The sequence below is a fragment of the Ochotona princeps genome, chromosome 17 (assembly GCF_030435755.1).
Source record: "Ochotona princeps isolate mOchPri1 chromosome 17, mOchPri1.hap1, whole genome shotgun sequence".
In the NCBI taxonomy this organism is placed as follows: Eukaryota; Metazoa; Chordata; class Mammalia; order Lagomorpha; family Ochotonidae; genus Ochotona; species Ochotona princeps.
The window spans coordinates 16,268,968-16,296,583 of NC_080848.1; the positions used below are offsets into that span (position 1 = coordinate 16,268,968).

General features: G+C 57.4%; 1 protein-coding gene across 4 annotated transcripts in view; it reads left to right on the plus strand.

The window, feature by feature from the left end:
* Nucleotides 1–27,616, plus strand: part of ZNF385C (zinc finger protein 385C) — a 38,706-nt gene that overhangs the window by 9,097 nt on the left and 1,993 nt on the right. For 2 of the 4 annotated variants that reach the window (XM_058676649.1, XM_058676651.1), the window contains exons 2-6: nucleotides 9,633–9,887; nucleotides 22,491–22,621; nucleotides 23,852–23,962; nucleotides 25,089–25,263; nucleotides 27,283–27,579. In XM_058676649.1, the coding sequence (XP_058532632.1) occupies nucleotides 9,635–9,887; nucleotides 22,491–22,621; nucleotides 23,852–23,962; nucleotides 25,089–25,263; nucleotides 27,283–27,579 (967 nt within the window). In that variant the 5' untranslated portion in view covers nucleotides 9,633–9,634. The remainder of the gene's footprint in view (nucleotides 1–9,632; nucleotides 9,888–22,490; nucleotides 22,622–23,851; nucleotides 23,963–25,088; nucleotides 25,264–27,282; nucleotides 27,580–27,616) is intronic. The other 2 variants (XM_058676650.1, XM_058676652.1) reach the window with 1 other exon arrangement.

The following is a 27,616-nucleotide window of genomic DNA, read 5'->3' on the forward strand; positions in this document are numbered from 1 at the left end:
AGAACGTAGCACAGGCCCGTGGGAACTAGGGGGGCTGTGCCCAAGGCTCTCACTCTATCCTCAAGTGCCCTGTGCAGGATCTTAGCCCAAGGTCTGGTTTGCTGGACTGTTTCCTTAGTGAGAAGGAGGTGTTTCTAGCTTCACAGGGAGGAGTAGGGGGCAGGGTAGGTGACCCCAAAGCTTCCCTCTTCCATCTGGGCTCAATGTTCTGGAAAGCTGACCAGTCTAGGTATAAGGCCCTCGGGAGTCACCCTATTCCCCCACCACACACACCCCAGTGCACAGATGGGGAAACTGAGGCCCATGGTCCCCAGAAGCAATCCCATCAGCCCCGCGTCTGGCTGTGGCTTTCCAGTGCCTGTCTCATTATTTGGGGATTTATGTCCAGGTCACCGTGAAGGACGATCGTCCAGGTTTCCGTGGGGGAAGGAGGGCTGGAGGGGGAGCCTGGCCAGCGGGTGGCAGGAGGTGGTGCCGCCCTGCTTGGGCCGGGTGGGGATTTGATTTCAGGGAGATTTGCAGCCCGTGGGGAGCCGCCCTGGGCACACGGGGACTCGGGCTATTTTAGGAGGCAAAAGGTGGGGGAGGGGAAGGGTGGACTTGAGTAGGCCATGTGCACCTCCGCCCTTGCAGGGGAACTGGCTGGGGTGGGGGTGGACCCACCGCTGCTGGGGGCTTCTGCCTCCACTTCTGGGACCTCAGGGGCAGGAGCCACTGGCCTAAACCCTTTTGCCACAGGCCTCGCTGCGGCAGGGACTGTGGCTGTTGCTACCATGGACCGTCTTGGCCTCTCTTTTGAGCACTCAGGACAAGAACTTGAGGCAGGAAGAAGGGCACAGCTTGCCAGCTGGGCCCCACTCTGTTCCCCAAGGGTCACTTCCGGACAGAGGTGCCGTTTGTTCTTTCAGCATCTTCATCTGTCTTGCGGGTGAGGACCGGTCACATCTGACTCCTGCGACCCATGGTGTGGACTGGACTCAGGTGGTTGCTGGGACCATCTGCAGGGGTGACTGCTCTCACCCTCTGTGGTGTGGGGGGTTTGTGGCCCTGCTTCCCAGAGAAGGATGCTGGAGCTCAGAGCCGGAGAGCTGGGGTACTGGGGTGAGCCGGGACAGTGGGAGAATGGGGAGGCCGCAGTGGAGGCTCGGTGGGTTTCCTGCAGTGACAAGGTTGGGGGCAGTGAGGAGGATCCCTCACGGGGCGGGTCTGTGCTGCCCCCCCCCCCCCCCCCGCCTCTCCAGACCCTGCAGCTCGCCTTACCAGAGAGAAGTGGTTTCTGGATTTACTTCCTTCTCTTCACTCCACACCCCCCTGTTTTAGGAATGAAAGCCACTGGGCTGCTTGGGATAAGCAGAGAGGAGCCAGAAGGAGCCCAGACTTTGGAGGCACGCAGGTGGGGTGCAAGCCCGGGCCCAGGCTCTACTGACCTGATGGCTCCGTCAGGTAGGCTGTCCTCTGGGTGGTTGAGGGAGCGGATAGTGACAGTGCTGTGAGCTGAGAAAGGCCCAGAGGGAAAAGGGCGGGGTTTGGTCTAAAGTGCAGGGCTTGGTCATTGCTGGGTTTCCAGGTGGGTGGCACTAAGCCAGCACCAGACACCAGCAAGCCCCTGCTGCTCGTAAGTCAGGAAGTCAGGGCTGGGACTGCGAAGCTGCACTTTGCAGGTGTCACCTAGAAAGAGACCCTGGGGCTCATGGACCCTCTTTGTTGCACTGAGCAGACTCAAGGCTATAGGACCGGGTTAAAGATGGCAGTGGGGGTGGGGGTAGAGAGGTAGCAACATGTTCCATCTCAAGGAGGAAGCAGAAGCCTAAATGGGTTCGCAGAGCTGTAGGTGGGACACCAGTGCACATGGACGTGGTATATTCTGCAAATTGTTACTCAGATGTCTATTTCCGGTCAGTTGGTCATCAACGTCATGTACCGGGTGGAAGGAAATAAATAGAAATCCAAAACTATCTGGAGAGCTGAGGCTCAGGAGAGGAGGGTGACCAGGGTGGGTGGGAGGGAGACGTGACAGTTGCCTGGTTAGGGACCTATGCAAGGTGTCTTGGGAGTAAGCAGAAGGCTGGGAGGGCTTCCTGGAGGAGGTGGCTGTGTCAGGGGATGAAGAATTGAAGGAAGAGCCTTCTGGGGAAAAAGCTGCCAACTTGTCTGGTGCCTGGGGGAGATGGAGTGTGTTCTGCCAGCACATCCAGGGCGCAGACCTGGGACTAGCACATGGTGTTTAGGTCCCTTTCCAGTATCACTCTCCCCAGCCTCAGGAAGGAGGGAATGGGCCTTAGGAGGTAGTGAGCTGCCCGTCGTGGCAAAGAGTGACTTGTCACGGCTGCTACCAAAGGAATAAGATGACCTCTAAGATCCCTTCCAAGTCCGAGCAACTGTGCCGTTCCACTGACAGACACGGGGTGTGGACAGCGGTGGGAGCAACGTGACTGGGTCGCCTGGGAGGCCAAGGGGGCTGTGGGGTGGCCAGGCCCTCACGATGTATCGTGTTGGTCACCCCCACACACCTTGCACTGACTTTTGAGAACAATCCGGGGTACCTGCTTTGTTGGCGGTAAGGAGCTCCCCCCTTGAAGGTGTCCAGCTGAGCATGGATCTCAAACGGAAATGAGTTTACGCGTTTGTCAAGCACCTGTTAGGGATGCAGCAAGCCTTGTGTTGGTGTTTTGAATTCTTGGGAAGTAGAGGACCAGCCTTGATGAGGGAGACAGGTAAGTGACCATATCGGGGAAGAGGGCAGCAGATGGGACTGGGCACAGACTGGAGGAGCTGAGGGCAGAGGCTCTGAAGGGGTGACACCTGAGCGAGGACTGAGTGACTAGCAGCCAGCTCAGCAGGTGCAAAGCCCCTCTCCCCTAGGAATGAGTGAGTCTGGGGAAACTGGGTGGGGGCATTGGGAGCATAATCAGCTTTCTGAGTTCTGCCTGCCCCAGGCCTGGCCAGGCTGCTGAGCAGATTCCCACAGTGTCTCTGGGAGCAGGAGCCATGTCTGTCCCCTGCCTCTGGGATCAGTCATGGCAGGGCCCTCACCCGCCTCCTGTCCTGCCTGGCTGGCCCTCTGCCCCTGTGTGCTGTGCTGGACCCATGGGCTGTAGTGACCCTGGCCCCCAGGCCACAGAGACCCAGCAGCCTCTGGCTCCCTCTCCTGACCTCCTGGGCATCCCTTTCTTTGCTATTTCTCTTGGGGGCTTTGGACCAAGTCCTGAAGGCTCCCACGGTGGTCTGAAAAGTGGGGTCCAAAGAGAGCCCAGTATCAGGGAGTGGGAGAGAGGTGTGGCAAGTTGTTGGGACGCAGCCAGCTTGGGGTACCCTTCCTGGGACCTGTGGCAGCTCAGGGACACTGCGGTGGGGGTAGGTACAGTGGGCCAGCCGGGGTGGGGAGGGTACTCGCCAGCAGGCACAGCTCTGGGGCAGGCCCCGGGGAGTCCCACCACTCAGCCCCTTTGCTGGTTGCCTTGCCCCACTGGTTCCATGTGGCTTGGCTCCTGGCACCTGCTTTGTGTTGAACTGCCCCAGGGGGCAGACTCTGAAGCCGAGGCAGCTGCCCCAGGGTACACAGTGGAGCCAGGGACTCACTGAGTACCACAGATCTTGCAACTAAGATGCAGCCCCACACCTGCTTATCAGGAGCTCTGGCCTGCCACAATTTTCAGGTAGGAGTGGGCACTGGGCGTAGGGCCTCACTCCTGGCTCCCCCAAGTCCAGACCAACGAACCTGTAACAGGGGCCCAGTCTGCGGCAAGGGGCTCAGAGTATGTTGGGGATACAGGTAGTGTTGGCCTTGTATGGGGTAGGGGGAAGGTTTGGAGACAAGAACCAGAACTTCATGGGAACTAAAGTCAGGAAGGGAAAAGCTAGCTATGGGGGATAGCAGAACCCCAGCTCCCTTGAGGGGAAGGGAAGCTGGGAGGGCCTAGTACAGAGGGCAAGGGCTCCCCGTCGTAAGGAAGGAAACACTCTGGAGACGGCATGGGAGAAGCTGAATAATCTTCCTTGGCTTCCTAACGAGTTCAGAGACTGCACACATCAGTCCACGCCACACAGCCTGGGATTGGGGTAGAACACAAGAGTGCAGGACCTGGTCTCCGTGAGGGGGCAGGGAGTATACCTCTTGCCCCCCCCCGCCTCTCCTCTCCTCTACTCTCTGGCTTTGGATGCCCCCCACCCCCATGCCGCATCTTCAGTCATGGGAGGCAGCATCCTGTTACCTGCCGAGAACTCTGAACTCATTTGGGAGGTCCGCATCACTCCTCGTTCTAGTTCGCTGGCCTGGGTACTCCCACCCCACCCCAACTGCAGTTGGGGCCCTGGGCAGGACCTTAGGGTTTGGGGTAGTAACCCTTCTTGGACCTATGGGGAGTTAAGCTGGGAGAGCAGGCAGTGATGGGTGGGCTGTGCCTGGGGAACAGGGATCTTGGGCAGGGGTCTCTCTGTGTGCTGGAAGTTAGCAGGGCGACAGGTGAGGTTCTCTAGGCTTCACCTGGCAGCAGAGGCAAGAGGGGGTGTACAGGCCAACACTCCCTGCCAACCTCCCACCTCTTCCTGCCACGGTGCAGGAGAGACACAGGAAAGACTTCCTTTGGAGGCTGCTGAGGTCTTAGGAAGGCCTGAAGAGGCAGCCCCAGCCTTTGGGAATCAGAAGGGAACCCCCGCAGCAGGAGACAAGGCAGAGCAGCCTGGGGGTGGTGACCTCACCTCCTGGCCACCCCTTGCACCCAGACCTCCACTGTCCTCTCCTTTCAGCTCCTTGGAGCAGCAGTGTTGACTTTCAGCAGCTGCCGGCCAGCTCCCTCCCCAAATCCCCACAGCCAGCAGTCCCCAGGGCCAGGTGACAAGCTCCCTCTGTCAGCAGGAAGACAGCAGGGGCCTAGGGTTTGCCTGGTAGAACTGGCACCTGCCCTTGCCAGCTGCATCTGTCCTGCTCCGGTGCTGCCCTGGGTGTGGAGGAGGGGTTGCAGGTGTGACCCTGGGGGACCCCAGCTCCCTGCACCTACAGGCCAGCAGGAGCTGGGGGCCCTCTCTGTGACCATGCACCAGAGACAATGGATCTTCTCCGCCTCCCCTTGCCCTGGGCAGGTGTCACAGCTGGGAGAGCCCAAGGCCTCCCTCCCCAGGGAGACACTGGGGTTGGGGACATGCAGGCTTGCACTCTATGCTAGAACAAGAACAGAGAAGGCAGCTTGTTTGGGTGCCTCGGTGTGGGCAGGGCACCCCACACTGCTGCTTGTTACCTGGGGCTGACGGGAGCACGCCCACCGTGCTCAGCGGCCTGGTCCGTGGCGCCTCCAAGGCTTGCAGGTGGCTGTGTTTCACACTGCCAAGAAGGTGCTGGGTGCTCTCACAACTGTGCTCTGCCCGCTCCCTGATGCTAACACAACTTCCCTGTGACTCAGCCTCTGCCACTTTGCTCCCTGCTGGCAGCTAAGCTGTGTGTGTCACAGCAGCTCTGCTTGCCCTGAACCTCAAAAGGTCAGCTGGGCCCCAGCCCTGTTGTTAAGAATGGGAACTGAAACCCCAAAAGACAGGGACCGGCCCCTGCCAGCTAGCCAGCCACAGCTCTTTTCATAAGCAGGGCCCAGGACCTGGCCAGCAAGTGGCAGGAGGGTGGCCATGAAGGAAAATGCCAGCATGTCTTTCAGGGTTGGGGGAGGGGCCTGGAAACTGCTTCCTCTCCTTGGTGAAAGCGGCTCTGTCTAGGCACCCCTGTCCGACCCCCCCCCGACCCCTCCCTGTTGCTCCCCCAGGGGTGGGTACGCAGGAGCTCTCACCACCTGCAGCAGCCGAGGACCCCCAGGAGCTCCACGGGGTCAGACACACAGCCAGGGCGGACAGGAACCCTGGCCTCCACCAGGTCACTCCAGCTTACTCCTGCAAACTGCTTCAAGTTCACAGTTTCCTATCCCTTGGGGAAGGGGGAGCCCAGAGGGAGATTTCTCCCCTTTCCTGTGTCAATCCCAGACAGACAACAGGTATCTGCCAGCTCTCAGCTTTCGCCTTGCCCTTCCTTCAGGAGTGTGGCCCCCACCACTCTCTCCTTCCCCACCGGGTTCAAGCATGTCCCCCCACCCCCACCCCACAATCTGCCCTCCATGAATGGAGCTGTGGTTTACTTAAGCCACTGAACAGTGGACCAAGGAGCAGGGAAGCTTCTATAATCGGCTCTTTACACTGTCTTTCCACTGACTCTGAAGCAAGTCCATTGTTCTGGAACTCAGTTTCATTGTCTGTTAAAGGGACCGTGTAGGCCAGGCCCTGTCCCAGGATAGTCACAGCCCAAGGAGGGCTGACGGAGGGCCAGAGCACAGAGCTGGGAAGGGAGTGTTGGTTCTGATGTTTGCGGAGAGGTCTACAGGCCTGGGTGTGCCCTAGGCAGGGTCCGCCCCCCCACATTCCCTGCCCAAGAACCCTGGCTGAGCCAGTGCAAGGCAGCTCCTAAGGGGACAGCTGGGGAGGGAGGTTGGGTCGGGCGGGACAGGCCATGGCAGGCCCAGCAGCCTGGCTTGGGGGACACAATTAGCCTCGACATCCAGGCGGCCCGTGAGGCCAGCAGCTGTATATCATGGAGGTTTAATCGTCCACCTGGCAGATTTTTGTTCCCTCTCTCAGGCCACATCCCTAGTCCATCTGTCATAGATGGCACTGAGATTTCAAAATACTCCTGTCCCCTTGCTGGCACGCCCGGCAGCTCTCCTTGGCATGGCTGGGGACAGCACTTCTTCATGCCTGACTGAGGCTCCTGCCTGGGGAGCTGGACATTCCTCCCCCCACAACATTTATACCTGGGACCTCCTTCCTGCTGGGAATGTCAGGGAGGCTTGTAAAGGCAGGAGGGGAGAGGGTGCAGAATGCTGGGGGGCAGCTCCCTGAGGCACCAGGAGCCCTTCTTGCAGTGACCTCCTTCTGGGGTGAGGAGCTGCACCCCTGAACCCTGATATGGCTCAGAAGTGGAATCAGCCTAGCTGCCTCTTATGTGGAGGAGTGAACTGTGCCCTGCTGGGTCCCCCTACCCACTGGATGCTCGCTGTGCCACCTGCAGGCTACTTCTGATACTGTAACCTAGCTTCTCCATCAAGCGTGACAGGTGGGGGACCCTCAATTCTCCCAGGGATCTGTGATCACACAATCTGCCCACCCTCTGTGTGTTAATGTGCCACAGCTGCCATGACACAGTGCTCAGAACATTTATCACCTTCTGGTTCTAGATGCTAGAATGTGAGCTCAAGGGTGGATCCTTCTTTTAATTTTTTTAATTTTATTTTCATTTTTTATTTGAAAGGTGCACACACAGACAGACCCACAGGTCTTCCTTCCACTGATTCCTTTCCCAAATGCCTATAACAGTCAGGGCTGGGCCAAGCCAAAGCTGGAAGCCTGGAACTCAATCCAGGTTTCTCACATGGTGACAGGGGCCCAAGCCCTTGAGCTATCATCCGCTGCCTCCTGGGGTTAGCAGGAAGCTGGATGGGAGCCGAGGAGCAGGGATCTAACCAGGTGCACCAAGCTTGTGGGCTTAAACAGCAAAGATATCTGGCCTAGGTCAAGGAGTCAGCTGGCATTTATCCTGAAGCCTCTTTCCCTCAGCTGTCTGTCTCCCATGTCTTTTCCCTGCCTTCTCCAGGACATTTACCCAAGCCTTCTCTTAGAAGGACACAGGTCGTACAAATGGGGACCGCCCTTATGACTTTAACTTACTGTCTTCTTTTTCTTTAAATATTTATTTTTATTGGAAAGTTGGATTTACAGAGAGAAGGAGAGAGATCTTCCATTGCTGTTTCACTCCCCAAATGGCTGCAACAGCCAGAGCTGAACCAATCTGAAGCCAATATAGCCAGGAACTTCTTCGGGGTCTCCCATGTGGGAGAAAAAAAAAAGGTGGGGGGGCCCAAGGACTTGAGCCATCCTCCACTGCTTTCTCAGGCCATAAACAGGGAACTGGATAGGAAGTGGAGCAGCCAGGACCCACACCAGCACCCATGTGGGGTGATGGTGCTTACAAGCAGAGGATTAACCAATTGAGGCATTGCACCGGCTCCTAACTTAATTTCCTCTTAAAGGCCCTGTCTCGGGCCCGGCAGCGTGGTCTAGTGGCTAAAGTCCTCGCCTTGAATGCACCAGCATCCCTTATGGGCACTGGTTCTAATCCCGGCAGCTCCACTTCCCATCCAGCTCCCCGCTTGTGACCTGGGAAAGCAGTCGAGGATGGCCCAAAGCTTTGGGACTCTGCACCCATGTGGGAGACCTGGAAAGAAGTTCCTGGTACCCGGCTTCAGATCGGCACAGCACCAGCCGTTGGGGTCACTTGGGGAGTGAATCATTGGACGGAAGAGCTTCCTCTCTGTCTCTCCTTCCTCTCTGTATATCTGACTTTGTAATAAGAATTAAAAAAAAAAATTTAAAAAAAGGCCCTGTCTCTGTATGCAGTCATTCTGATACAGTACCTGCAAGGACTTTAGCCGCTAGGCCACGCCACCCGGCCCGTGATATGTTCTTTAAAGATTTATTTATTTAAGCCAGTGTTGTGGCATAGTGGATAAAGCTGCCACCTACAATGTCAGCATCCTACATGGACGCTACTTCGAAGCCCAACTGCTCCGCTTCCGATCCAGCTCCCTGTTTAAGGCCTAGGAAAAGCAACATAGGATAGCCCACGTGCTGGGGGAGACCTGGAGGAGGCTTCTGGCACCTGACCCAGTCCTGATCCTTGCAGTCATCTGGGGAGTGAAGTAATGAGTGAAGTATCTCACTCTGTCGCTGGAGCATTGCAGGAGGTGGCCTGACCCAGCACTCGAGGCCAGCCCCTTCGGCAGCTGACTTTCAGAGGCTACATCTGGTGCAGGACAGGAAATGGGCCCCGTCACCGCTCCCTCAGGCCCTCACCTAGGGGCCGTGCCAGTCTTGGGGGAGCACACGGACTCTGCGCTTAAGATGCCCCCACCTGACAGAAGCCAGAAGGGACTAGAGATGGATGTGGTGTGGTTGGAGGAAGGCAGATGGACAGAGGCAGACAAATCAGGGAGTGGCTCAGCGGAGGGGCTTGGAGAGAACAGACTGGGAGCCTGGACGGACAATGGTGGGCCCAGGCTGAAGTGTGCACGCGTTGTTTTCAACAGGCCCAGGTCTCTCCCTGAACACCATGTATGATGTTCTGGGTGGCCAGAGCAGCGAAGGGGAGCTTATCCCACTGTCGCTACCTGCGAGTGTCACCAACTTGTGGTGCAGGAGGAGCAGGCTTCTAGGCAGAGGCTGCTGTGTTCCCAGGACATGCCCCCACATGCCTACTTGTCATGGGATTGTCAGCGTCTACTGCTTCCCAAGACCCCAGGGGCCTTGCCGTTGTGTGACCCTCGGTGGCCCTCTTACCACCAGCAAGGCTGTCCCTGAGCTCTGCCCTGGGCATCTTCGCTTCCTGTATGTTTATGTGTCCCCTGCCACCTCAAGCATCCCACCCTTTAACCCTGCTCTGCCTGAAACAGAACCTATGGTGCACCCCACACCCTCCTTGAGTTGGGGGCCCTCAAAGACCAAGGTGCTTCAGCAAGGTCGCCCAGTTGCTGGCATCTCCAGGCCTGGAGTCCTGCCTGCTACTACAGGGCATTCAGCCTGCCCTGTTTTTTTTTCTCTCTGCTCAGGTATGAAGCGGCCACTGAGCCCATCGCCCCCTGGGGAAAAGGAGCCCCCCACAGCTGGTGTGGCAGAGTGCCCCCTGAGGCCCCCAGAGACACCGAGGCCCAAGCGGGAGCGGAAGCGGCCGTCATACACACTCTGCGATGTGTGCAACATTCAGCTGAACTCCGCAGCGCAGGCGCAGGTGCACTGTGGGGGGCGTGCCCACCAGAGGCGACTTCGGCAGCTCAGCCTGGGCAAAAGCTGCTCATCAGGACCAGGTCAGTGTGTGGCAGTGTGGCTCCCGCGTGATGCGGCCCCTCCCCTCCACCGAGTAGCACCCCCTCCACTGAGTGGCACCCTCCATCTAGGTCCTTTGGAATGGCTCTGTACATGTGTTCCTCTCTATGGAGTTGTGGGATCTAGCTGCCCTCTGCAGGGTCTCTGGATTCCTTGATGGCATCAAGTTGGTTTTTAATATCTGGATGACTATGGGGTCTCTGAGGTTCTTACTGATTGTGGGGGCTCTTCCTGTGGAGGTCTTCTGGGAGCAGGACCCTAAAGTAGCACTTCCCCAGTCTGGTTCCCTGAAAGTCTGGCAGCAAGAGCTTGCCTGTAAGGGGGTCCCATGCTCTTGCTGTGGCCTCTGATGGCCCCAGGTCAGTGAGGTGACCTGGGGTGGGGGTGAGCCCTCTCTTCCTGTGGCCGCTGGAGTCCTGGCCAGGATTTTTACCTGTCCCTGACCAGGGTGACTTTGCAAGGTCTAGCTTTGAGCAGCTAGGGGCAGCTGGCTGCTGGGTCGCTTCCTAGGAAAAATGGGTGACTGCCTTCATGATGGTGATTCTGGCTGCCAGGCATGTAGGAGCCACAGCAAAGCAGAGAGCAGCGCAGGCCTCTGGCTCACAGGGGAGACTCTGCCCCCAGCATGGGATGGAAGAGATGTTGGGAATTTGGCCTGTTCAAGGCAGAAGCCAAGTGAGACACACCTCACAGCCCAGGCTGGCAGCTCTGCCCGAGGTGGCCCTGGACTCACACACCATCCTGAGGGCCGCCTACTCTTTTTTTCAAAAATTTATTTATTTTTAAAGTTTAATTTACTCAGGAGGCAGGCAGATCGCCCATCTACTTTTCAACACTCTCAAATACTAGCAATGCTTGGGCTGGGCCAAAGCAAAGCTAACAGCCCAGACACAATCTGCTCCCACATGAATGGAAGGGACCCAACCGTTTTAAAAACACTTACACATACACCTACACACAGAGATCTTCCATCTACTGGTTCTTCCAGATAGCCACAATGGCAAGAGTTGATCCAGGTTGAAGACAGAAGATTCTTCCAGGTCTCCTATGTGGGTGCAGGGACTCAAGCACTTGGGCCATCCTCTGATGTTTTCCTAGGTGCATTAGCAGGGAGCAGGACTGGAAGTGGAGCAGACAGGACTTGAAGCCAAGCATCCATATGGGATGCCAGCATTGCAGTCTGCATCATTAGTTGCTGTGCCACAATTCTGACTCTGGGACCCAACTATTTGGTCCTCTTCCATCTGCTGCCTCCCAGAAAGCTGGAGTTAGAGACCAGAGCTGGGACTCTCACCCAGGCTCTCTGATGGGGTGCATCTTAGCCCTGAGCCAAACGCCCAGCCCTGCCACTTCTGGGGATGATCACAGGATGCCCACTGTGTCCCTTGCTCCTGCTCACGCTTGTCCTGTCCTGCCGGGGGCTGGAGACAAATGCCATCCTCTCACCCTCTGTTGCATGTTGGCATCTGCCTCTTGGGGCTGAGCCAGACATGAAGAACTCAGGTACTGTGCGTGCCAGGGGCTCAGAAGCAAAAGGGCCACTACAGGGGGCACCGGGAGGGGCTCCTGAAGGAAGTGCATGCTGAGCCTTGGAGCCCCAGGGTCAGCAGACAGAGATCTCAGCACCAGTAAAGGCCAGAATCACTCTGGTGGCTGGGACCAACTTCCCAACCCAGCACTGGGGGCTGGGGACTGAAGTGTGACTGAGCAAGGCTGTATCTCAGGTAATGGCTGCTGCCAGAGAGAGAGAGAGAGAGAGAGAGAGAGAGAAAGAGAGAGAGAGATTGTTGGGAGGGGAGAGACGCCAGTCTCTCGTTCGTTCAAATACTCACTGACAAGCTACTGGGCACAAGCAGCTGTGTGGGAATTCCTGTTCAGCATAGGAAAGAGCCATCTCAGTCACGGCATGTGTTGGGATCTTCTCTAAGAAGGCATCCTAGGGCCACGTGCAGCTGAAAGTGAGAGGAGGCACAAATGAATGCACCTGAGCTGCCTGCCCAGGGCAAGCTGCAGAAAGTGAGGCTGCTTGGAGTGATGGGGCAGGAGAGTGTGGTGGGGTGAGGCTGGAGAGGGGAGAGTGGGTCCTAGAGAGCCAGTGCACGAGGGCCTGAACTTTCAGAGCAGCAGCATGCTTGGTGTGGGGTGGCCTGGTGGAGGAGAACCGAAGCCACCAGCTGGGGCGAGTGGAGGGGGTGTGCAGCTGGTGGCTCAGACCATTGTCCCCGAAGTGCTGGGCATCATTGCAGTACCTTGAGCAGGAGTTGGTAGCAGTTCTGGTTGTCCCGGCCTGGGTGAAACTTGAAGTACAGAGGGAAAGAATGTGGATACGTGAGAGAAACACATTCTAGAAGGTTTGGGGGATGGAGGGGCTGGAGAGGATGGAGGGGACCGTAAGGCCTGTGGCTTAGGCCAGCTGCCTTGTGAGGAAAGAGGTTCATGAGAGAAGACGGGCAGTCAGCACTGGGTGAGGAGAGCTGACCTGCGACCAGGGACGTGGCCCCAGCCCTTGTTTCCGTGGGCAGTGGACACTCCTGGTAAAGCCCCTCCCGCTCCTGCTCCCATGCCAAGGTGGAGAAAAGGCTATGGTCCCCTGGCCAGAACATGCCCCTGTGATGGGGACCCCCCACTTCCCCTGGGTTCCTTCTTCCCAGAGTCCCCAGTGCACCCTCAAGCACCGCATTGGTTTGAGGGGACGAGGACACTGTCTTAGGGATCACTGGGAGACCTGATGCCAGGTCTTGCAGTTCAGGGTGCTTGGTCCCCACTGGGTAGTGCTTTGTGTGCCTTGGGTGAAGGGTGGACATAGCAACAGACCTCCCCATCCACCCCTGCTAAGGGCAGGGGCCAGAGCTCAGGTGAGCAATGGCTACACTGGGGCTCTGGCAGGGGCACTGGCTGACCCAGGACCTCGACCCCGCAGTGACATCCCTTTCTCCATCTCCGAGAGCTGCAGGCAGGGGAAGCAATGACCCAGCAAGATGCCAACCGCTGGACCCAAGGCAAGGAGAAGTGAGGCAAAACAGTACTCCCCATTCAATAGAGTAGAGGCCCTGGGAATACCAAGGGGACATGGAGACCTTCTCTCCCTGCTCTGCTCCTGATCGTGCAGTGTTGGGCTCTGCCTGGCACCAAAGGCCAAGGGCTTGCTGGGAACTGTCATTCTGATTAGGGGCCTGTGGGACTGAAGGCCTCCACAGTGACAGGCTGTCACAGGCAGCAGGACGGGGACTCTCTCCTGTCCAGTCCCAGTGGCTGTCTGTGGGAAGAAGACAGGGAGGTGGGGTATTCTTGCTCTCTAAGAAGGCCTTCTAGAACCCAGTGCATGGGGCTGTGAAAGTCTGGGGTTGGGGGAGCTGTCAGCACTGGCCAGAGGCCTTCTTTGGCATCCACACCCACTTCCTTGCCTTCTCATTCCCATCCCTGAGTGAGCCTGAAATACATGGGACACCCCCTACCACTGCCCCTTCTGCAAGCACTTCCTGCTGCCCCTGCCCACCTGCCCCTATCTGCCCTCCACACAGGAAACCCTTTCATTCTGTAGGAATGTGGCTGGTATCTCCTCCCAGGAGGTGTGGGCACCAGGCCCCTCCCCCCATAAAACTGAATTCAGTGACCCTAACTAACCCACACACCCTTAAACAATCTTAAGTGGCTCTCCATCATGTGCCAAGACAGAAAGGGGCTGACTGCAACCCCAGATAGGGAAATTGGGTCAGCACAGGACTTGCTTGGGGTGAATCACCCCCACCCCCCACTGAGCTCTGGGCCTGGCCACTTGAGGGAGATGCTGAGCTCCAGTCATACAAACCGGGAGAACAGGGCTCAGCGAGATTAAGGGCCACAGCCAAGGCCACACAGCTGGATCCAGATCTGAGTTTCAGACTTCATTAAAAAGAGAAAATAAAAAAAAATGATAGATTTATTTATTTGAAAGACAAAGTTAGAGAGCAAAAGAATGAGACCTTCTCTTCTCTGTTTTTTTCCCCAACTGGGCCAGGTTGAAGTCAGGAGCCATGAGTTCATCCAGGTCCTCCACCTGGGTGACAGGGGCCCAAGCACTTGAACCATGTTTTGCTGCCTGCCCATACACATTAGCAGGCAGCTGCATGGAAAATGGAGCAGCTGGGACTTGGATCAGTGCTTGCAACGAATGCTGGTGCTGTAGGCAGCAGCCTAACCTGCCTGTAAACAGGCAGCAGCCATGTTTCCAACTCTAATCCTATCTCACAAGAGAACAGCATCTAGTAAAGGAGACTGAGCCACAATATACATTTTTAAAGATTTATTTTTATTTGAAAGGCACAGAGAAAAGGTGAGATAGAAATTTTCCATCTGCTGATTCACTCCCCAAATGGTCGCAATGGCCAGAGCTGAGCTGATCCAAAGCCAGGAGCCAGGAGCTTCTTATGGGTCTCCCATGTGGGTACAGAGTCCCAAGGCTTTGGGCCGTCCTCGACTACTTTCCCAGGCCACAAGCAGGGAGCTGGATGGGAAGTGGAATAATCAGGACACAGACTGGTGCCCATATGGGATGACTGTGCTTGAAGGGGGAGGATTAGCTAATTGAGTCACTGAGGTGGCCCCTGAGCCGCAACAGTTGAGAGCGGGAGGAGACCCAGCCCAGAGCGACAGGATGGCTCCCAGTAAGATGACTCTAGCCATGACCTTAGCTGATAGGTAGGGAGATGCTGGCATCTCTTTCCCCCTCCCCAAAGGCTGCCTCCCAAAAGCAAACAAGTGCCTACCTGTCTCTGCAGGACTAACCCCAACTCAGGCTTCTAGCTCAGGGTGGCCTTCCCTCTCACCCCCCACCATTGCAAGCTGAGCCTGGAGGGGAAAGGAGGCATTGAAGATGCAACCTCAACTTGCTGGAAGGGCCAGAGGAACCCTGGGTGAGATATACCGGGGTGGGGGGCCATGCAGCAGGAGGGATCCCTCCCAGGAATCCTCAGACCTCCCTGCTCCCTGCCAACTCCACACACCACCCCACCCCACCAATATGGTCAGCCCCTCATCTCTAGGTGGGAGCCTCTGGTTTATCTGGACCCCAGAGGTCGAGACCTTGAGCTTGGTCATGCCTGAGTCACTGGCTCTGTGAGCTCGGCAACCTGTGTTCCCTGCAGATTGATTCATCTTAGGAGGCCCGGGAGCCTCTAGTATGGGCTACAAGTTCTTCCTTGGGGACCACCCACACCCATCCCCCACCTCTACATGCAAGCTTCAAAGACACTGCTCCCCTCAGCGGTTTCTAGCAGTCTAATCCCCCTCTCCCACTGTTAGTCTGAGGCAGTGGTGGCAAGTGACCAAGTGCCCCAGGCTCCTGCTGGATGCCCAGGTGTGACATACCAGCACCCCCACCCCCATCCCCTGGGGGACCACCAGGAAAGGCCAGTCTGTCTGAGTAGAGAATCGGGGCTTAGCTCAGATCCTGTCTGAGTCTCCCGGGTAGCTTAACTAGCTCTGGGCTTGAGTTTCCTTCCCCTCTCTACCCAGATCCAGGTTAACAGACCTGTTTGGGGGAGCTGTTGCAGCCAGCCCCCCTCCGCAGACTTGCTCCTTGCTCTGGAGATTACAGGCTATTGTCTGGCCGAGACAGGGTGTTGAAGAGGCCTGGAATGCCAGGGCGGAGGACTGGCTGTCTCCCCTCCCATGTGTGACCCCCTCCCAGCTGCCAGGTGCTCAGATGAGGCAGGAAGCCAGCTTTCTGGAAGTACAGGGAGAGGGAGCAGCAAAGAAAGAAGAGGCAGGGCTAGCATTAGCGGGGAGGGCTGGCTGGGACCGCCTTCCTGCCACAGCCCCGAGGCAGGTCCAAGTGGGTCCAGAACGAGAGCAAGTGTAAAAGGAACCCTGTGCTGAGTTTCACCTTTGCCCCACCTCCAGTCCCAGTTCTCTTACTGGGGTAGGATATGCCCTGCTCCAGGAAGCCCAGGAACACCCAGACCAGCTAACGCCATCTGCCGCTGCTTCCCAGCCAGGTCCCTCCCTGGTGCCCTCCCCTTCTCACCCCTCAGATCCCCTCCCTCTGTTACTCTGACTGGGATTCATTTGCCCCCTGCTCTGCTCTGAGGTGCCTCCCGAGACGGAGGATGCTCTTAGGTGAGTGATGGTGACATCGGGGTGGGAGGAGTGGAAGGGAGGCTCTTCACCCCACTGCCCAGACCTACCCTTTCCTGTGGCTCCCAGAAGCTGCATCCGAGATGCCAGGGGCCAGCTGACATTTGCACCTTGGTCCAGGTGCAGGGGTGGGAGAACCAGGTGGGCTGCCCATCTGTGCAGGCGTGTGCCCAGGCAACCTGGGTCAGAGGTGTGAGGTCATTCCTTTAATCTGTCCCTAAGGGGCTGGGAGGAAGGGGACCAGGCCCTAGGGGACTGAGGAGGGAGCTGCTGCTACAGCAAAAACCAGGGTTCTCCCCCACATGTGATCCAGCACCCCCTGCTTCTCTGTGGATGCCCTTTTTCCTCCCCACACAGGGGGTGAGATAGCCCCTCAAAGGACCTTGCTGGAGAGCCCTTCCCAGAGGGGCGAGGGTCTGGCAGCAGTGGGATGTGAGTGGCTGTGCGGTATTCCAGCATGGGGTAGGTGGGTGCCTGTGTCTGGGGAATCAGCACATGCCAGGAGTGGGCAGGGAGCTCCGTAGAATGTGGGACACAACCCTGGCTGTGGCAGACTCCTATGGGGGTACCCCAGTGCTAGGACTCAGCTCGACCCCCTGCACAGCTGCTGGCTCTCTCTCTCTCTCCTGGATATCTGTTTTCCCCTACAGTTTTGGTTTCATCTGTGAGAGACACAGCAATGCTGTTATGTGAGGCGTGTGTGACTTGGGAGGACACTGCTGCCTGCCCTGTGACTGGGGGAAGGGGGGAGCAAGGCTGTGTGTTTGGCTGCAGGTGCCTGGGGGTCAGGTGTATTTGATCTCCTGGGAGGCTTGTGCTGGCGCCCATCTCCCCCAGCCAGTGGTCCATCCAAGGGTCTTTGTGCCCAAGAGTCTGCCTTTCGCCCACTGCTTAAGTCATCTACAGAAACGTGAGCAGGGTTGTGTGTATCCACCTGTCTGTCCCTCTGAGCGTGGGGCACCACAAACTGGTCTTGGTTGGGTCTGGCTGTGTATGCGTGCATACCCACACTTGGCTGTCGTGGCAGCCAGGGTCTCGGTCTCAGCATGGGTACCTCTGGGTATGCACACATCTGTGCATGCAGAGATGGTCTGGCTGTGGGGTGGTGTATGTAGGCATGTGCCCAGGGGTTGGTGTTGGGGTCTGGGAGCCTCACGGTGGTGTGTGTGTGTGTGTGGGTGTGGGTGTCCCAGCAGGCGGCTTCTCCAGAGCTTCTGCCTTGGGTGATAGTCAGGTTAACGTTATTTCCCCCGCCACCTCCCCCTCTGTGCCTCTGCCCCAGTCTTGGCTGGAGTCCCAGGGCAGCCTCTTCTTCTCTCAGTCATGCTCCTTTGTCATGTTTTTCTGGGTCCCCCAACCCCTCCTTGCCCCTCGGGCAGCCTTCCAGTGGTCCACAGGATGCTGGGCAGGAGGGAGCAGAATGGCCCCAGGCTCCTGAGCCGCGATGGCCACTGCTGCACACAGCTGACCTTTTCATGGGGCAGCATTCTACACCTGCTGGGCTGCATGGTGCCACCTTGGCCAGCGGTGGGCGTTACAGCATCTGCCTCCATCTGCACATGGCCAGGAGCCAGTGATGTCCCTGACCCATGTATTGTCCAATGCCCTGGGGGCCAGAGACTGTGGTGACTGTCACAGGCAGATGGGGTGGGGGTGCAGTAGCACTCTTGGGGGGAGCAATGCCTGGTGCTGGTGAGCAGAGGCCCACTGGGGAGGGGGTTGGAAGGCATTTCCGGGTGACTGAGTTAGCTGCAAGGGCAGATACTGGGTCATTCCTTGACCTGTAGCAGCAAACCAACCCCTGTTCCAATGGCCTCCACACCTGACACCTTACTTGGTCCTCAAATCCATTCCTGTCCTGGCCTCCTCTTTCAGCTGTGACTCTCAGTTCACAGATGAGGAAACTGAGGCATCCCTCTCCCATCCCCATTCAAGGAGCTGCCCAAAGGCCCCAGAATTGAGTGTAAATGGAGTTCCCTCCTGGCCTCCAGGTCTAGGTGTGAGGTACCCACCACTGCAGGGAGCCCACATCGATCCTCATTTCTGGAGTGGGGAGGACTAAACAGGAACCAGGGTCAAGTGCATCTGACAGTCCTAGCAAGAAATCCCTGTGATTTCCCTCTTCCACCCTTGCTGTGGTCCCCATTACAAATGACCAGTTAGACTGAGATCCCAAGCTCCCAGCCCAACCAGCATTCACCCCTGGATCTCCCAATATCCGGCCTGCGCCCCTAAGCCCCCTCCACTCCCAGCCCCCAGTGCTCTCTGGAGTCTGTTGCACGTGCAACAGTGTTCAACTTCCCCAAGGATTGATGATGTGTGGAGTGTCTCCCACCTCCCGCCTCCCGCTGTGGGGCCTATGGGCTCACAAGGCAGACCTTCGCTTCCACGACCCCGGCTCTTCCAGGGCAGCGAAGCAGTGCACCCCAACCCTACTCCCTACGTGCTCCACCAGTTTGCCTCTACATAGTCTGAGCCAGCGCCTCCAGGAGCCCGAGGGCACGTGTGATGACCTGCAGGCTTCTCCTTCCCTTCTCACTCCCCGCAGTCTCACTTCACTTGCTCCCTCTGCCTTATGTGCAGCCCCAGTAGGAAAAGTGAGGATTGAGCGCTTGGCAGAGATGGGTGCGGCCAGGTGTGCCCCGGAGGAAGCCGCACACCCTGGCCGCTGCCATCCCTGCCCATTCCCGGGCTAGTGCCTCTTGGCCCCAGTTACCACTAGTGGCTGCTGTCGCTCTGTGGGGCCCTAATGCTCAACAAGCATGGCGAGGCTGAAAACGCCTTCAATGTGGGCACCGACAACTTCCAACACCACACCCTGCTGTACCACGTCACCTCAGATGCCCACTAGGAGGCCCTGGCCGTCAACCAGGGCCCAGCGGAGCAGGCAGCAACCTACTCAGGCCTGGCACCCACGCCCACCCCGAGAGGGGTCAAGACGGAGGCAGACCTGACCAAGATAGCCATGCTGACCACCGTGTATGGCATGGCCAAGGAGGATGTCCCTGACGACCGCTGAGCTGCCCTGCTCGAACTACAAAAGTTCAACCTGTGCTAGGAGCTGCTGGGTATGGAATGTGATGACCACTAGCACCCCCGGAGGGTGAGGGACATGCAGGTGGGTGGCAGCTGGGGGATGGGGAGGGAGCACGTTGAGCCATCAGACAGCAGCCCCAGTGTGCCAGAGCCCCCACCCTGATGGCAGCCAAGGCACTTCCTTCACATTCTCACATTTCAGAACCTTCACTGAGAGCCCACGGTGTGCCAGGCACTGGGCCACCTGCAGAGCATGCACAAGCCAAGAGACCAGGCCTGGCCCAGGCCTAGGGGAGGAGATGGAACCTGGAGCACTGTTTTACTGCCTAACCCAGAGATTACAAATGACCTCAGGTGGTTGATAATCCCCTGGATGTATTTTATTGATTTGGGGGGAAAATTTCCAACCTAAAACCACGAGAAGCCATAAAAGAACCAGGATCAGTGACCCCAACTGCAAAGGGGGGTCCCCAGGCTCTAGATGGGGTACAAGGGCACCTTGCCCAGTCTTCCCCAGTCCCTTGGTTTGCTGCTGGTCGGCATCAGGCTCAGGGTTCCACACATGGCCCCTGCAGGCATGCAACCTGCAGCTCCATCCCAAGAACAACCGTGTTTGTCTTGAGTCAGGTGGACTTGGGTGGGAGGCACTAGCTGGGACCCTGAGTAAATTGGGCAGGAGTGAACAGGGGCAAATATTAGTTGAGAGCAGACATTGGAGTTCAGAAAACAGAAGCTCAGAGAGGCCAAGTGGCTTGATCAGGCAGCACAGCCAGGGAGGGGCAAGGCCAGGCTCCCTCTCTCTGCACCCCTGCCTTGCTGACAGGTGGCCATTGCAGGGGTCTTGCACACAGAGGCCTGCCAGTGCCTGAAGGTATCCCCATATGTGGGACTGGTGTTAGACGAGACCAGGGTCTGGCCTGAGTCCCACAGCCTGGCTATTTGCCACTTTGGTGTCCCACTGTGATGGCCAGCCCGTGACCACCTTCCTGGGCATGGTGAAGCTACAGGAGGGTGAAGTCACCGCCGGCCAGTTCCTAGACATCCTGCAGGCTTTTTGTGTGTCTACACTCAAGCTGACCTGACTCAGCTCCAGCCTGCCCAGTGAGCACCTGCAGAGCCTGGGACAACAGCTCTGGACTGCCTGCCCACTGCTCACAGAGCTACATTGCCTCCCTGGTCAGACAGATCCCGAGCCCCTGCCTATCTGGGTGAATATGAGAGCATCCTGGATGCCTTGCTCCTGAGGCCGAGTTTCCCCACAGTCCCTGAGCTGCAGGCAGCACTAGTCCTTGCAGCCGTTGACTTGGCCGGGCCACGGCCTGTGCCCTGGGCCTCCCTGCTGCCCATGGTGGAAACAGTGGCTGAGGTCTGGTCAGGCCTTGTACCCACCCTGGAGGTGGCCGTCCCAGTTTCCCCACAGTCGGAGCCCTGTGGCTGGCTCTGTGCCAGTTCACCTTCAGAGCCTTCACCCACCTGCTGCTGGATGCTTTGCCCTCCGTGCAGAAACTTGCCCTTGTCCTGCAACCAGAAGAGCCAGACTTGACCTTGCTACAGCTCCTGGTGACGGCGACCATAGCCTCCAAGCTCAGTGCAACTCCAGCGGAGGTTGCCTTCCAGGGCTTCCTATGGGAACTGGCATCCTCGGAACCTGAAGTGAGAGGCGGACGCTGCACCTACCGCGGGGTGGAGCTAAGCCGCTGCTCCGAGATTGCAGTGCGGGGCTTGGAACAGCTGGTGGGAGGCTCTGCGGGACTCCATGCTTAGGGGGCCCTCTCCAGGGGGCCAAAACCGCCTTCAGGGCCATCTTCAACTCCCAGCGCTACCCACAGATGCCAGAGGAGCTGAGAGTGCTGCCGCGCCTTCACGCCGGCCGTGATGCGCCGCCAGTGGCCGCTGGGAGACTTCGAGCACTCCAAGCGCGTGATGTTCAGCCTGGAGCAACTCGGGTGGCGCACGCTGTGCACCAGGCTGGCGTGCTCGCACTCCAAGCTGCACGAGCTCTTACCTGACTTTGCAGCCCTCACTGCCCTGGCTTTAACGTTGCCCTTGGGAACCGGCCTCTTGGACAAGGTGGACCTCAGCTGAGAGCTGCGGTGGTGGGGGCAGAGCAGGGCAGGGGAAGGCCACAGAGGGCATGTGGTGAAGATCGCTGTGGATGGGCGCCATTGCGCGAATTTGACTTCACGCTGGCCATGGAGTTCTTAGAGAGTGGGTAGGGGAAGGGGTTTCTGGGGCCTCAGCTCCCCTGTAGGTGGCCCCCTCTTCTTGGCCCAGTCACCCTGGGACCCGGGGCACCTGACCATGCTGTGCCCACACTGACCAGTAATTGTTCCCACCTTCCTTCCTCCTGGAGGTCCTGGGCCTCCTGTCTGCCCTCTGGGAGGGCTGGGTCCAGAACATATGGGCAGATATGCAGAGGCCCCCAGAATGGCTGCCATTCTTTTCCTTTGGATGAGGAGTAGTTCACCCTGTCCCCTTCTGAATCCCCCACCTCCATGTTCTGACCCTGGAAAGCTGACATGTCTTGATGAGGAGAGGCAAAAGGCTGGGTCTTGGGAGAATTGAAACATCAAGGGAAATGAGACCAGGTCCGCAAGCGCATGTTAGCCCTACTCCTGGCAGTACCTGTTCCAGGCCCAGCTTTCTGGTTTCCAGGGAGCTATGGGGTCCTCCTTTGGTGCCCCCTCCTGCTGGAGCTTTCTTGTTTTACACAGTGTGTATCAGCATCACAGTCTATGCACCTGAAGGAATCTATCACATCAACGGAGACTGCGTTGCTGTCACTTTTTTTTCCTCAAAATCAGATTGTCCTCCAAGATACTAATTCTCCCCTGCTGTCGCTTGGATCCTTTAAGATCAAAGACTGGAGAAGTGCAGTGTGGTCACCTGCTGTCCCCTGGGGCTGACCTGGGCGCACCTGCCCTTTGGCCTCCCTAAGAGAAGCAGCTAGGGCCTGGTCTGGGGGGGACCTTGTCCCTCAGATATCTCTGGGGTTTTCCATCCCTCCTTTGGGATCTAGAAGGGTGGGTGGAGCTGGCCTTCACACAAAGCCCCCTGGGGTTGGGTTTAATTTGTAATAAAGTGGAAACCCAGCACATGGTGCTGTCTCCATGGTTGTGTGTATGGCAGGGGCCAACCCCACTCCTGCCCCCTCCCTCCTGGGCTCCCCAAGGGGCTTCATTTGATCCCCACGTTGCCTCTGTCCAGTGAGAGGGCCCTCTCTCTGGGCTGGGAGCCTTGAGCTGTGGCCTGCCTGCCTCCTGCTTCCCTTGCTCTGGGGCCAGCTGTCACCCTGGGTTCGTGGAAAATGATTCAGGTGGTTCTGCACCTCCAGGCACCCATCCACCTCGTGTGCTGGCTGCAAAGGTGGGAGAGAACACCTGCTCTTCCACCATGGCTCCTTGGTTCAGATCCCACCCTTCTTCCTCCTGCAGCAGGCCCGGCCTCCAGCGCTTCCAGCCCCCTGCTGGCCTCCCTACCTCTGCAGCCCCCGCTGGACCTCAAGCACTTGCTCGCCTTCCTCAATGGCGCCACCCCACTCAGTCTCTTCCCCAACTTCAGCACGGTACGGAGAGTGGGCTGAGGAAGAGGTCTGTGGGGGGGCGGACCAGGATGGCGGGCTCCAAGGGGCCAGCCTCAGCTACTGTATCTAGCTGGGGCACTCCATCATCTCCCATTGCGACCTGGTGCATCATAAGAGGAGGGACCCTAGGCTGCAGAGCAAGAGTCACCCCCTCTCCACCCTGTCCCCCACCTCCAGCACTGCTACGCCCGCGGGGTCTGGCAAGTACAGATCCCACGTGATTGTGTGCATAGGGCTATGTGTGCCATTGTATAGCTGTGTCTTCTGTGTGTGTGTGGCCTCATGACTCTCCTGCTGGTCTGGGACAGCTATCAGCTTGTGTGCCAGGTGTCCCTCGATTTCCATATGTGGCAGAAAAGTGTCCCAGCTGAACTTTCCTTTGCCATATGATGGCTAAGAAAACCCCTGTCCACGGGTGAGCCTCCAAACAAGATGGTAGCAAATTCCTGCACCTACTCCTGGGGGGTGCAGACACCCTAGGGAATCTGGAACATTGGGGAGGATCCTCTTGCCCTTGTCCAGGGCAGCTGAGCCCCCTGCTGGTTGCTGGAGCCCAGCGTTCTGTGAGATCAGTGCCTGGTTCTGTTCCCCGGGGAAGTTTCTTCAGCTGGGCCCTTCCCTCTTCCCTTGCAAAGTTCCTCTCAACAAATTCTGCTTCTTGTCCCTGAGAAAAAGAAACTAAAGGCTTGGCCTGATTGGAGAGGAGAGGGGTGAGGAAAGTCCTGCTCAAGCAAATATTCCAAAGGAATGAGGCTGCCACTTGGGAGATCCTCAGGCCACCGCTGGCTGTCCCCAGATTCTGTGCCTGACTTCCAACCTCCCCTGGATGGCAAGGCTTTTACTGCCAGGCTGCAGGCCCCATGCCAGGCCCCCAGCGCCAGACACTAAGGCTGGATTATGGGACCCTCCCTACTACCTCATTGCCATCTCCCTGTGCACAACTCCCAGTGCCGGTGGTTTACGATTCTTGCAAATGAGAACAGTAGAACAGACCCCAGAGGGGCGGTGAAAGTACACAGGTGTCTGACAGGACTTGCTGGCCAGGAAGAGGAGGGCTGTTTTTCTCTGACAAACAGATCCAGGGGTTTGGGGCTGCCTGCACCCTGCTCAGCCTTTGGTGTTTGGTGTTTTATAGTGCCCCGCTCCCAACACCCCATGACCACCCACTTCTGCACTGACCCAGCGTTATTTTGTCCTCCTGCTCCCTGACAGATGGACCCAGTCCAAAAAGCTGTCATCAGCCACACGTTTGGGGTCCCCTCCCCCTTGAAGAAGAAGCTCTTCATCTCCTGTAACATCTGTCACTTGAGGTTCAACTCAGCGGTGAGAGTGGAGAGGAGTGGGCACAGGGGTGGCATGGACTGGGCAGGGGCAGGGCGGAAGCCCATGGGCTCCTCTCTGTCTATGTTCTGGATCTTTCTGTAAGAGAGAAGGCCACCTCTCCTCACTCCAGGCCCTGGGAAGTGAGCCTCACAAACCTTTGAGGATCCACAGATGGCACTGAGGCCCTGGGGAGACAGGGAAGAGTGCTGTCATCACCCCCACTTCCCAGACAGGCAAGCTGAGGCTCAGAGAGGTACACTGACTTGCCTTGAGGCCATGTAGCTGGTGGGTAGATAGGCTGGGCTTTGAACCCGGGTCAGGTTGATCCCCAGGCCGACCCACTCCTCACACTAGAGCTTTACCTGGGCAGCTCTGGGCTTCAGGCTAAATGCCGGCAGACCTGCTATGGATAAAGCACCCAGGAAGGGGTTTCAGGGCTGGGGAACAGCAGGGAGATAGCCTGGGTTGGAAGAGAGAGGACACCGACAGGCCAGACGTGGGGAGTCCCCTGCAGGCCTTCAGGGTGCAGGAGTCCCCCAAGACTCAGAGGAGAAACTGAGGGAGGGGCCCATCCTTGGCTGGTTGGGCCCAGGCCCAGTGCCTGGCCAGCAGTAAACACTCTCTAGTTGAGAAACCTCAACGAGGGGTGAATGTTTTGGAGCGCCTCTACCCTCCCTCCTGAATGCGAGGGTTCCTCTCTCTTCATTTGTCCATTTATCAGGTCGATAGCTGGCGACCATTGATCTTCCCCGCACATGTGAAACCCTTTTAATTCCTGTTGCTGTTGAATTCTGACAATCCCATAAAGTCAGGAAAAACATCCCCCAGTTTACCAGTGAGAAAGCTCAGGCCCAGACACCTGAACTGACCTTCCCACAAGTGACTGGATCAGAAGAGGGAGGCAGAGACTGCTTGCCCAGGTGAACTGGTTTTCTGGAAGCTCAGAACCACACACGGGCCAGGACAATGGTGACTCTGAAACCAATTTGTCCCGTGTATGATCCAAGCCCTGCCTCCCTCTGACCCAGGGGAGGGGCCTCTGAGCCCAGGCTCGGTTCCCACTTAAATATGGGACAGGTGAACTTGACACACGTATGATGATGACTCCGTGCCCTCCACTTCCCAGAACCAGGCGGAAGCTCATTATAAAGGTCACAAACACGCCAGGAAGCTCAAGGCCATGGAAGCCGCCAAGAACAAGCAGAGGCCTCCAGCCCCAGCCAGCGAGGGGGCAGCGGCGGCGGCGGAGGCCCAGGTTGAGACTCCAGCCAGTGAAACCTCCAGGGAGCTACAGAGTGAAGGTTAGCCTGCATCTCTCCCCCAGCCCCTGGCCAGGGACCTTCCCCTGCTTCTAGGGATCCGCCCAGGAGTCCAGTGCTTGCTGCTGTTGCTTCTTGAACTGGGGCTGGACTTCCAGCCCCTCAGGCTGCAGCTGGCACCTGTCCAGCACAGTGGGCTGGCTCAGGCTGTGCCAGCAGTCCTGGGTCACCTCCCAGTCGCTTCTGGGCTGTGTTCATGGTACCAGTGAAGCTCAGTGGGTTCTCTCCTCAGCTTCTCATGCAAATAAAAAGCTTGGACAGCAAGCACACACATAACAGAATCTTCAATAGGAAAGCACTGGTCCGGGAAAGTAGGGACGTAGAGTATCCGACTAGACACTAGCTTTAGGGGAAATGGCTTGGGCGTTTTTTTTTAAAGATTTATTTTTATTGGAAAGTCAAATATATAGAAAAGAGGAGAGACAGAGAGGAAAATCTTCCATCCGTTGATTTACTCCCCAAGCAGCCACAACTCCCAAGCCAGAGCTGCACCTATCTAAAGCCAGGAGCCCAGAGCTTCTTCCGGGTCTCCCACACAGGTGCAGGGCTTTGGGCCGTCCTCAACTGCTTTCACAGGCCATAAGCAGGGAGCTGGGTGGGAAGCGGGGCTGCCAGGATTACAACCAGTGCCCATATGGGATCCCAGTACATTCAAGGCGAGGACTTTAACTGCTAGGCTCCCATGCCAGACCCAGCTTGGGCTTTTAAAATTTTCTTTTCTTTTCTCAAAGTTATGAACACAAAGAGGGGCACGGGGCAGAGGGGACACAGGTGTCTGGGCTGATAGAGAGGTGTCGAGCAAGCACCTTCTAGTGTCTATCTTGTCCTATTCTGGGCCTCCTCCTCCCTAGGTCTGGGCAGAGAAGCGGAAGGGAGACACCCTTGGCCCTGGTTGTCTTTGCACAGCCAGCCCATCTGGTGTGTGTCGACAGTGAACTGTGACATGGGGTTTGGAAAGTGGTCATTCCTTCTCCTCTTCCAGGCCCTGGACCCGGCCTCATTCACTTCTTAGGGCTGTCAGCACAAAGGACCCCAAACTGCTGAGTCAAAAGACCCAGTTCTTGAGATGCCAAGTCCAAAGACAAGGCGTGGACGGGACCAGGTTCTCTTTGGGCGTGCACAGGCAAACTCCATCAGGCAGCTCTCGCTCCCAGCAGTGGCCAGAGTGCCTGGCATTCCTTGGCTCTCAGATGCCTGGCTACAATCGCTGCCTCCATGCTGGCACCACATTCTCCCTGTGCTCTCACGGGACCCACCCTTAAGGCCGCCAGTCACCCATCAGTCCCGCCCTTATCTGGCATGACCTCATCTGAAGGCACATCTGCAAAGACCCTGGCTCCAAAGGAAGTCACGTCCCCAGCGCCAGCCAAGGATGCCCCCAGGCCCAAGGTCACCATGACCCTGGCTTGTCTTCAGTTGATTTCATTTGGGCTGTGTTGAATCCTAGCTAGCTCTGTTGTTCATGGGTGTGGCTTTTGTTTGTTTGTTTGTTTAGATTTTTTTTGTATGAGTGTGGCTTTTGTTCATCTCCTGAATATTTGCCAGGGACAGGTTCATTCATATTAAGCAAGTCACAGTTGGTCTTTTTCCATTGCTCTGTAATACTCCTGTGACCACACCACTGTTGTTTCTCAGTTTATTCTCTTGCTGATGGATCTTGGGTAGTTCCTGATTTTATGCTATCATGAATAGCCGACCCTGAACATTCTAGAACTTCTTTTTGGTTTGGTGATGCCCGCTCAACAATTAGCAAGTAATGAGGCTATCAGGCTGTGAGGGTTTGCTGGGATGGGACTACTTTGTCTGAGTTTGTGACTTCAGGTGGGTAAAGTGGGACCCCGAGATGCCCAGGTCTGCCTGGCCAGTTGGAATCCAGCCCTGGTCATCCCTGCACTAGGCACCCTTCGGCCCTGCCCTGATCCCTCCAGGCCAGTGCTTATTGCTGTGGGTCCCAGAAGACGCCTGGGCCAACCCCCCTCACCAGTGCCTCCTTTCCCCCAGCAGTTTCTGCAGCCCCTCCTCTCGGCCCTCCACTACAGCTCCCACCGAGCCCAGACCCCTCATCGAGAGAACCAGCACACTCAGACCCCCTGGATGCTGCCTCCTCTTCCTCCTCTTCTTCCTCCTGCCCACCCTGCTCCCCAGAGCCTGGAAGAGAGGCTCCAGGGCCAGAGCCAATGGCAGCAGCTGCAGGCAGCAGTGCAAGCAGGGAGGGCAGGGGTGAGAAGGGACACCTCTACTGTCCCACGTGTAAGGTGACCGTGAATTCAGCCTCCCAACTTCAGGCTCACAACACAGGTTAGTGTCCATTCGGCAGGGCTATCGTCTGCAGGGG